At 45.4% G+C, this 11,769-nt stretch overlaps 1 protein-coding gene across 1 annotated transcript in view; it reads right to left on the bottom strand.

Annotated features, from left to right (window-relative positions):
• Positions 1–659: 659 nt before the first annotated feature.
• mynn (myoneurin) overlaps positions 660–11,769 on the bottom strand; it is a 43,706-nt gene continuing 32,596 nt past the window's right edge. Inside the window, exons 9-17 of the mRNA XM_083777641.1 lie at positions 11,628–11,723; positions 11,027–11,154; positions 10,755–10,920; positions 9,374–9,533; positions 8,734–8,912; positions 7,047–7,133; positions 6,324–6,449; positions 3,031–3,164; positions 660–1,076 (exon numbers count right to left, since the gene is read on the bottom strand). Coding sequence (XP_083633767.1) covers positions 765–1,076; positions 3,031–3,164; positions 6,324–6,449; positions 7,047–7,133; positions 8,734–8,912; positions 9,374–9,533; positions 10,755–10,920; positions 11,027–11,154; positions 11,628–11,723 — 1,388 coding nt within the window. The 3' untranslated portion in view covers positions 660–764. The remainder of the gene's footprint in view (positions 1,077–3,030; positions 3,165–6,323; positions 6,450–7,046; positions 7,134–8,733; positions 8,913–9,373; positions 9,534–10,754; positions 10,921–11,026; positions 11,155–11,627; positions 11,724–11,769) is intronic.

Raw genomic sequence — 11,769 nt, 5'->3', positions numbered from 1 at the left:
ATGTGCGAAACTGGATGTGAAGCTATATAGACACGTCAATATGATTGGTTGTGTTTGCACGCCCACACAGTGATAGACAGACGGTCCCATCCAATCATCTACCAAGTATCTTGAAAAAAAGGAACAGCCCCGTCATCGAATTTGCTTCCGCGATCCCAGATCCCAATAAGCTGTGAAACAAATTTGTGTAGCAAGCTTATTGGATCTGGCAGCGTCAGGTTAGGTCCGTGGCTCAAATGCTGAATAAATAAATAATGGACCTTGATGATATGAAAAGGCTTGAAAATGGCTCTACAGAGGGGAGGGGCTTTAAGGGGAGGGGTTTTAAACCAGGGCTTTACAGAGGGGGAGGGGCTTTAAACCAGGGCTTTACAGAGGGGGAGGGGTTTTAAACCAGGGCTCTACAGAGGGGGAGGGGCTTTAAACCAGTGATCTGCAGAGGGGGAGGGGCTTCGTGTGGTTAATCTGCAGAGGGGAGGGGCTTCGTGTGGTTAATCTGCAGAGGGGAGGGGCTTCGTGTGGTTAATCTATAGGGGGAGGGGCTTCGTGTGATTAATCTATAGGGGGAGGGGCTTCGTGTGGTTAATCTGCAGGGGGAGGGGCTTAGTCTGGTTAATCTACAGGGGGGAGGGGCTTCGTGTGGTTAATCTACAGGGGAGGGGCTTAGTGTGGTTAATCTATAGGGGGGAGGGGCTTCGTGTGGTTAATCTATAGGGGGAGGGGCTTCGTGTGGTTAATCTACAGGGGGGAGGGGCTTAGCGTGGTTATTGCTGAGCGCTCATAGAATCGTCCACTGTTCTGACGATGATGATCTGCTGGATGTTCTGGGCCGGAGACGAGGGTCTCATGTGTTCCATCACGATGTTCTGGATGTTCTGGGCGGTCTGGGCGTGCTCCGAGGGTCTCAGGATGATCTGCTGGATGTTCTGGGCATTCTGGACGTGCTCCGAGGGTCTCAGGATGATCTGCTGGATGTTCTGGAGGGTCTCGGAGGAGATGGTGGTGGTCTCCGACTGCACGGAGGTCGCCGGGCCACCGGCCGAGATGGCCGTGGTCGACGGCTCCGTCTTGAAGACCTGTTGATTTAGTCTTAGATTTAGTCTTAAAGACCTGAGGGTACAGTGTTATTTAGTCTTAGTTTTAGTCTTAAAGACTAAAGTAGTCTTTGAGCCAGTCTGGAGCTCCTTCGGTGCTGCTAGAAGCGCTAATATGCTAACCGCTAGAAGCGCTAATATGCTAACCGCAAGAAGCGCTAATATGCTAACCGCTAGAAGCGCTAATATGCTAACCGCTAGCAGCACAAATATGCTAACCGCTAGAACCGCCGGACATCAAAGTGTTTTCATCAAAGTCCAAATATCAGCATAAACTACCTCAGCATTAACTACCAATGTTGTCTTTATACTGACATCTGTCTGAATGTCTGTCTGAATGTCTTCACACTGACATCTGTCTGAATGTCTTCACACTGACATCTGTCTGAATGTCTTCATACTGACATCTGTCTGAATGTCTATCTGAATGTCTTCACACTGACATCTGTCTGAATGTCTTCACACTGACATCTGTCTGAATGTCTTCACACTGACATCTGTCTGAATGTCTTCATACTGACATCTGTCTTACTGAGGAATGCCTGTCTGAATGTCGCACTGACACACCAGACCAATACGTTCTATAAAGTACTGACACACCAGACCAATACGTTCTATAAAGTACTGACACACCAGACCAATACGTTCTATAAAGTACTGACACAACAGACCAATACGTTCTATAAAGTACTGACACACCAGACCAATACGTTCTATGAAGTACTGACACAACAGACCAATACGTTCTATAAAGTACTGACACAACAGACCAGACCCCCCCCCCCCCCCCCCCCCCCCCCCCCCCCCAAAGCTTTTTTCACAATTTTTATTTAACTACATTGCAAAGATAATTGGCTTCCTTGATGTATTAATGAGCATCAATAACGACCATCACCTGGGCACAGTCACAGACACACATACAGCTCCCCTCTCCAGGCCTCTACTGTCTCATTTCTCTCCAAAATCATGTGAATATGATGGAATATGATTACAGCTGACATTTCATATCACACACTAGCCCCCCCTTAAAAAGAAAAAAATATATACGTTTTTTTTCCTTCTTTTTAATCGATTTTTATTTTAATAAATCGATACATATCGTCGTGATATAATATCGATATATCGCGATATACGATATATCGTTACATGCCTAGTGTCATGTCATGTCGCCTAATTTTTGATCCAGACGTGGATGGAATAAATTAATTTTATTTGTAATTTAATTTTTAGCACCTTTCCAAACATATAGTTACAGATGGAGAAACAGATTCAGAGAAAAACGCTGCTAAAGATGGCAGTTATAACAGGAGTGAATTATCTTATTATAATTAGATTATTACAGGTTATAACAGGAGTGAATTATCTTATCATTGTAATAATTATAATGAGATCATTAACAGGAGTGAATGGAGGAACACAGACCTGGATATTCTTTAAGTCGACTAAATTAACAGACCTGGATATTCTTTAAGTCGAATAAATTAACAGACCTGGATATTCTTTAAGTCGACTAAATTAGCAGACCTGGATATTCTTTAAGTCGACTAAATTAACACAGACCTGGATATTCTTTTAGTCGACTAAATTAACAGACCTGGATATTCTTTAAGTCGACTAAATTAACAGACCTGGATATTCTTTAAGTCGACTAAATTAACAGACCTGGATATTCTTTAAGTCGACTAAATTAACAGACCTGGATATTCTTTAAGTCGACTAAATTAACAGACCTGGATATTCTTTAAGTCGACTAAATTAACAGACCTGGATATTCTTTAAGTCGACTAAATTAACAGACCTGGATATTCTTTAAGTCGACTAAATTAACAGACCTGGATATTCTTTAAGTCGACTAAATTAACAGACCTGGATATTCTTTAAGTCGACTAAATTAACACAGACCTGGATATTCTTTAAGTCGACTAAATTAACAGACCTGGATGGTGTTCTGGTTGGTTGTGTGGGCGTGGCTGGGCGTGGCCGGGTTGGGGTTGTGAGGCTCCGCCTCCGAGATCAGAAGCTCCTCCTTCTTCTGGACGACCGCCATGGGAGTGGACGCCAGGAGGAACACTGTGGGAGCACACACACACACACACACACACACGCACACGCGCACACACACACACACACACACACACACACACACACACACACACACACACACACACACACACACACACACACACACACACACACACACACACACACACACACACACACACACACACACACACACACACACACACACACACACACACACACACACACACACTTAACATCTTTATTTGTATTCACATTTTACAAGAAATTTCTTGAACACAAACAGTAGTGGATGCGCAAACTTGAGAAAACTCTACAACAAGTGCTTCAGGTACAGATCACAGGTACAGAAAGCATCGCCTTCTCCATATATGGCGACTGCCAATTATTGCAGACACTGAACAGAATTTTGTCAGCTCTCGGGTTATTGGGCACGCCTGCAATCTGCAGGCCCCTCACCACTGATTTGTGGACATTACCGAGGCTTCCAAATATGAATACAAGTAGTTTACATCTGTAGCCAAGCTGTATAATAGCATCCTTAAGACGCTGGTACTTAAGCACCGTGGTAAGGAATGCCTCTTCCAGACTGTGGTCAAATGTACATGCCACTTCCAAAATGGTCACTTCTCTACTGTCCTCATCAACAACAACAACATCTGGTGTATTAGCTGTGACATCTGAAAAAGCATAATTTTCATTATTGTGCATGAACATGGCAGTTGAGACACGTGAGTGCTTATACATTTTGGCAGATGATGAAACATATGAACTTATGTCCTTAGCTAATAGGTCAACAATTCTGTCGTGCCTAGCAATGTACATCCCCTTATATACATAGCAGCCATTAAGAATATGTGACAGTGTTTCTGTAAGTGGAGTGTGGTCATGGTGCAGACAATGAGGAGGAAACGTGTTAGGGTACCACAGAGAGAGATTGTCTGAGATAATCTGGCTTTGACTGTAAAGGTGACTATGTCCTCATCGACTGCATCATTCTTGAATATTGTATGAGATACGGTGTGGTCTGCATCGGGAAGGCAAGCTAGCTTCCCCTGTAGTTTTAAACCAGTCCAGTGTTGTTGTTTTTGCTGTTGTAACATTATAAGGTACCTCCGTGCATTGACTGGTGATACATGGTGTTCCGTATCAATTACAGTATACAGTACTCCTTACTGAGATCAAACAGGTGGTAATAATGTCCTCAGAAACTTCTACAGATGATTCAGTCAGGTCGAACCCAGCACAGAGATACTCCAGTTCTCACACAGAGGTCATTGAGGTCAGGCCAATCTGACGACACCCCAAACCCAGTAGCATGTGAGTCCATTTTAAGGTTGGGCTTTCTTCTAAACCCCAGGAAACTTGGCTCGCCCTCTGCTGCCAGTGGCACTTTACGCCGTTTCATATCTACAAACAGAGAAGATCTAGAAAGTTCCCTGACAGTCGTGTCATCACTGGTACTTAAGACACGCAAAATACAGCCCTAAGTGTTTTACATGCCAGATGAACGTTGGAGAAGAGGTGTTGTACTCTAGTCAGGGCGACCTGCCTAATAGCCTCCAACTCCATCAGCAGTGGTAGTGGTGAAGCGTCAATCAGGTTCAGCCTAGCTGTAAACTCAGATGTTATGTACTCAACCTGTTCTTTCCATTCCCCTGCGATATTAAACCTATGCCCTAGGTAGTTGTATGACTCATGTAGGTCATACACACGTATGGGCTGTGAGTTGATGGTGAACTCAGGGCTTTTGTCAGCCTTAGACTTATACCAGCGGTTGCCACCACTACGCCTCTGGTAGAGAACAGCACACTTAGTGTGTTTTGCCTCTAGACCGGACCGGTCCAGAAATCTATCTGTTCTAGCGAGCATGTTTTTAATAACACTCTCTTCCCGAGAGGCTAACTGTACGTGGTCCTCATAACCCTGGACGGGGTTTGGGGACAGCACATTGGGTGGGGCACAGTCACACAACCACTTAATCCACCCATTGATGGCAAGAACAAAGTTAATGGCACTCCATGGGCAGCCTGTTGTAATGCCTACTTGGAGAGGTATTGGGTCTGTCAGCTGTTTCCCACAGATGACTTGTATGAATGATGTTTCATACACATCCCTAATAATGTCAATAAATACCCCAGGTAGATGTATTGATTCTAAGGCATTAATCATTACATTATGGGTCAGAGAACCAAAAGCATCACGAAGATCCAGGAATACATATAATTACATATAATTTACAGGATTCATGTTTAAAATCATCGATCCCAGTTTTAAGACAGAAAACATGTTCATTCATCCCCTGTCTATTTATGTATGCTTTCTGCTTAGGTGACAAGATGCACCTTGTCATCTGTCTCTCTCTCAGCTACGGGTTCGTCTGTCTCTCCCTGGACTGAAAAAGACCCCTGTCTTGGTGTCACGCACACGCTAGTCTCACAATGTTCAAATGTTTCCGTCGTGCAGTCTGGAGCAACGGAAGCTCTGATCATGAGTAAAATATAAATGCTTCCGTCATACAGTCTGGAGCAACGGAAGCTCTGATCATGAGTAAAATATAAATGCTTCCGTCATACAGTCTGGAGCAACGGAAGCTCTGATCATGAGTAAAATAAATGCTTCCGTCATACAGTCTGGAGCAACGGAAGCTCTGATCATGAGTAAAATATAAATGCTTCCGTCGTACAGTCTGGAGCAACGGAAGCTCTGATCATGAGTAAAATATAAATGCTTCCGTCGTACAGTCTGGAGCAACGGAAGCTCTGATCATGAGTAAAATATAAATGCTTCCGTCGTACAGTCTGGAGCAACGGAAGCTCTGATCATGAGTAAAATATAAATGCTTCCGTCGTACAGTCTGGAGCAACGGAAGCTCTGATCATGAGTAAAATATAAATGCTTCCGTCTGGAGCAACGGAAGTTCTAGTTGTTTAATAGTGAATGCTCTAGTAATAACTAATAACTAACTATCTAGGCTAGCTGCGACAGTGTAGGACACACGAAGACACACGACTTCTATGGAATTCACAGGAATTCATCAGTCGTGGCGGCACGCAAGCATGCACACACACACACACACACACACACACACACACACACACACACACACACACACACACACAGACACAGACACACACACACACACACACACACACACACACAGACACACAGACACACACAGCCTCTCACCAGCCTGCGCTCTCTCCTTGTGATGTCGCAGGTCGTCTGCGTGAGCTTTCTCCTGATGTTTCATCATGTTCTTCACACTGACGAACCTGTTCCCACACAGCAGACACATGACGCCTGGGTTCCCATCTGAAACACACACACACACACACACACACACACACTGTAACCAAATGATCCCCGACACACACACAATTTACAATTTACAATTTAGGCATTTAGCAGACGCTCTTAATCCAGAGCGACTTACATTTAAGCAAGAACAAAAGCATGGGAATACATCACATAAAAGCATTTATCAATATCATGAAACATGCGTAAGCTAAGAAAGTAACAGTGGAATATCTATATAATGAAACTATACATACACTATACATATAAACTATACATATTTACTACTATGCTATACATATGTACTATGGCGTGCTATGACTATATACAATACAATTATAGTGCTGTCTACATAACATGCTATAAGTCTGTGTCAAATGCTATCTAAGCCAACAGAAATGCTATCTAAGGGGTTAGGGTAAGTGCTATGGGCCATGATGGAGTCTGAAAAGGTGGGTTTTCAGGCTACGGCGGAAGATTGGGAGTGATGCTGCAGTTCTGACTGCAATGGGAAGTGCATTCCACAGTTTTGGAGCCAGAAGGGAGAAGAGTTTGGGACACACACACACACACACACACACACACACACACACACACACACACACACACACTCACCTTGGTGTATTTTCAGGGTGTGTTTCTTCCGCTCAGACGAGGTGGCGAAACATTTCTCACAGTGTAGACACTTGTACGGTGTCTCTCCTGGAACACAAATTATTATTATTATTGTTATTATTATTATTAATATTATTATTATCATCATCATTTCTCACAGTGTAGACACTTGTACGGAGTCTCTCCTGGAACACAAAGTATTATTATTGTTATTAAGGGCCTTGCAAACGGGGAGCGATAAAACTATAGTTTAGTAGAAATGAGAAATTGTGCGAGAAATGAGAAACTGTGTGTGTGCGCGTGCACGAGGGGGCAGGGTCTATAGGGTGCACTCCTCCCCAACACACAGTACGCTCACAGACATGCCCACAAACATACACATTATACAGTTATAGTTATTGCCCTCACTTATAGACCAATAACTATTCATACGGTAATCCCGCTATTATCAAACAGACTCATTTAACCCATGTAGAGCAGGTACTGTGTGTGCGTGCGTGCGCTACTGTAACATCGGTTGGCTAATTCTCCAAACGACAGCATGCATGCGCTGTTGCACCCACATGCAATTTGCAACTCTAGATTTTTTTTATAATGGGATGAGTCTAGACTAGAGTTGCAATACCCTCCATTGACTCCCCATACATCCAATTTGCGTTTGCGATCTGCTTGTCTTAAACGACGTTAAACTCACCAACATTGCAGCTCTAGGCCAAGCTTGAATTATCCTCTTTCAATCTGCCGAGCTTTTGTTTCATAAACCGTAGACATGTTGTTATGAGCTACTTTCTGTAAAGAAATTCTCTGCAGGTGATTCTTTTTCAAAGTGTTGGAGTTTGGAAGCACTCGTCGTACGTCACTGAACGGCCCTGCGTACCACCTGTTTAGAATGTCCACATAATGCAGGAGGCCGCAGCGCGACCCGTTAATAAAAACCAGTGCTTCCAAACCAGTTACTAGTAGTTTTAACACAGTAATACCATGGTCAGTACACCAGTTACTAGTAGTTTTAACACAGTAATACCATGGTCAGTACACCAGTTACTAGTAGTTTTAACACAGTAACACCATGGTCAGTACACCAGTTACTAGTAGTTTTAACACAGTAATACCATGGTCAGTACACCAGTTACTAGTAGTTTTAACACAGTAATACCATGGTCAGTACACCAGTTACCAGTAGTTTTAACACAGTAATACCATGGTCAGTACACCAGTTACTAGTAGTTTTAACACAGTAATACCATGGTCAGTACACCAGTTACTAGTAGTTTTAACACAGTAATACCATGGTCAGTACACCAGTTACTAGTAGTTTTAACACAGTAATACCATGGTCAGTACACCAGTTACTAGTAGTTTTAACACAGTAATACCATGGTCAGTACACCAGTTACTAGTAGTTTTAACACAGTAATACCATGGTCAGTACATCAGTTACTAGTAGTTTTAACACAGTAACACCATGGTCAGTACACCAGTTACTAGTAGTTTTAACACAGTAATACCATGGTCAGTACACCAGTTACTAGTAGTTTTAACACAGTAATATCATGGTCAGTACACCAGTTACTAGTAGTTTTAACACAGTAATATCATGGTCAGTACACCTGTGTGTGTGTGTGTCTGTGTGTGTGTGTGTGTGTGTGTGTGGCTGTGTGTGTGTGTGTGTGTGTGTGTGTGTTACCTGTGTGTTTGCGTGCGTGTGTGATGAGCGAGGAGGACACAGAGAAGTTCATTCCACACGTGTCACACTGGTAAGGTTTCTCTCCCGTGTGTCGCCTCTTGTGATAGGTCAGCGTGGAGGACTGGGCGAAGGACTGGCCGCACACGTCACACACGTAGGGTTTCTCTCCGCTGTGCAGTCTGGAGCGCACACACGCATACCCACACGCACGCACACGCACGCACGCACAAGCACGCGCACACACACACACATGCACATCAACCACAGCTTTGGGCAACAACGGTATGTGTCGGCAAATAATTTAAGGATATAAATATCACCACCAATCATGAGCCCAGCCGATATAGCAGATCTACACGCTCACAACGTGTCGTGCTACAGCAAGTTGTTAGTGTGTAGATCGGCTATTTTCAGCACGAAAAAACCAAGTGTAAAATCAGGCATCACAGCTCCGCCAAAATACATTTTAGTCGACTAAATCAAATGGATAGATGGAGTCGACTAAAATCTGATGATATTTTGTTAACTAAAAATAATTGTTTACTTTTCAGAAATAATGCATCTGCATTATAGTTTACACGGGCGAACTCACCCACGCACGCACACACGCACACGCACACACGCACGCACGCACACGCACCTGATGTGTATCTTGAAGTTGGAGGAGGTGGCGAACTTGAGGCCGCAGCGCTCACAGGTGAACGGTTTCTCCTCTCCGTGATGCATCCTGCGGTGAGCCACGAGCTGGCACTTCTGGGCAAAACACTTGTCACAGTCTGAGCAGGAGAAGGGCTTCTCCCCTGGAACACACAACACCTGTCAGTCTGAGCAGGAGAAGGGCTTCTCCGCTGCAACACACAACACCTGTCAGTCTGAGCAGGAGAAGGGCTTCTCCGCTGCAACACACAACACCTGTCAGTCTGAGCAGGAGAATGGCTTCTCCCCTGGAACACACAACACCTGTCAGTCTGAGCAGGAGAAGGGCTTCTCCCCTGCAACACACAACACCTGTCAGTCTGAGCAGGAGAAGGGCTTCTCCGCTGCAACACACAACACCTGTCAGTCTGAGCAGGAGAAGGGCTTCTCCTCTGCAACACACAACACCTGTCAGTCTGAGCAGGAGAAGGGCTTCTCCGCTGCAACACACAACACCTGTCAGTCTGAGCAGGAGAAGGGCTTCTCCTCTGCAACACACAACACCTGTCAGTCTGAGCAGGAGAAGGGCTTCTCCTCTGCAACACACAACACCTGTCAGTCTGAGCAGGAGAAGGGCTTCTCCCCTGCGTCATCATGTGATAAATGTCGTGGTATCAGGTCGACGCAGACTCACTCAATATCTTTTAGGTTCAGTGTGACACAGCCAGGATGCAGACTGTGTGTATGCGCAGACAGACGTGGGTCTAACCTGTATGTATGCGCAGACAGGTCTAACCTGTGTGTAGGCGCAGACAGACAGGTCTAACATGTGTGTATGCGCAGACAGACAGGTCTAACCTGTGTGTATGCACAGGTGGGCGGGTCTAACCTGTGTGTATGCGCAGACAGGCGGGTGTAACCTGTGTGTATGCGCAGGTGGGTCTAACCTGTGTGTATGCACAGGTGGGCGGGTCTAACCTGTGTGTATGCGCAGGTGGGTCTAACCTGTGTGTATGCACAGGTGGGCAGGTCTAACCTGTGTGTATGCGCAGACAGGGGGGTCTAACCTGTGTGTATGCGCAGGTGGGTCTACCCTGTGTGTATGCACAGGTGGGTGGGTCTAACCTGTGTGTATGTGCAGACAGGTGGGTGGGTCTAACCTGTGTGTATGTGCAGACAGGTGGGCGGGTCTAACCTGTGTGTATGCGCAGGTGGGTCTAACCTGTGTGTATGCGCAGGTAGGTCTAACCTGTGTGTATGCGCAGACAGGCGGGTGGGTCTAACCTGTGTGTATGTGCAGACAGGTGGGCGGGTCTAACCTGTGTGTATGCGCAGACAGGTGGGCGGGTCTAACCTGTGTGTATGCGCAGGTGGGCGGGTCTAACCTGTGTGTATGCGCAGGTGGGTCTTCAGCTGCGTGCCCTGGCGGAAGCTCTTGGAGCAGAAGATGCACTTGAAGGGCTTCATGCCTTCGTGGATCTTCATGTGTCTGCGCAGGCTGCACATCTCTGTGAACGTCCGACTGCACACCTCGCACGGCAGAACCTTGATCTAGATTATATATATCTATAGTTATCTATAATATATATATATATATATATATCTATAGTTATAATTATAGTTCATTTATCACACCTTTAGTTAGTTATAATTATACCTTCTTCACTTTGCCCTTCTCGTCCGGCTCGTCCTCCGGCTCCTCCCCCTCGTTGTCATGGTCACCGCCCTCCGTCCAGTCGGGGTCTCCGCCCACATCCAGGGCGCTCCACTCCCCTTCGTCTTCCGCTGCAACGTTAGCATAACATTAGCAACGTTAGCATAACGTTAGCTAACGCCCTAACGGTTAGGGCTTTACACTGTGAACCTGTCACAAATGTTACTAACATGTCGACTGGGTTAGGGTTAGTGGCGCTGAAGTGTGTAACACTGTAGGAGCTATCCATGGTGCTGAAGTAACACTGTAGGAGCTATCCATGGTTCTGAAGTGTGTAACACTGTAGGAGCTATCCATGGTGCTGAAGTGTGTAACACTGTAGGAGCTATCCAAGGTGCTGAAGTGTGTAACACTGTAGGAGCTATCCATGGTGCTGCAGTAACACTGTAGGAGCTATCCATGGTGCTGAAGTGTGTAACACTGTGTGGGAGCTATCCATGGTGCTGAAGTGTGTAACACTGTGTAGGAGCTATCCATAGTGCTGAAGTGTGTAACACTGTGTGGGAGCTATCCATGGTGTCGACCTTTAATAAACCGTCCTCACCTTGCTCGTCTTCGTCCCATTCTTCTTCTTCTTCTTCTTCTTGGTAATCCTCTCCGTCTGCGGCTCCGCCCTCTCCCACCTCCTCTCCGGCGCCCTCTAGGGCTGTGACACCGTTACGACATGTGTTGTTACAGGACCGTTA

The sequence above is a fragment of the Protomyctophum parallelum genome (assembly GCF_964188405.1).
Source record: "Protomyctophum parallelum genome assembly, chromosome: 12".
NCBI classification, from domain to species: Eukaryota; Metazoa; Chordata; class Actinopteri; order Myctophiformes; family Myctophidae; genus Protomyctophum; species Protomyctophum parallelum.
The sequence above is the reverse complement of the archived record's forward strand: the minus strand, read 5'-3'. Positions and strand labels throughout refer to the sequence as shown.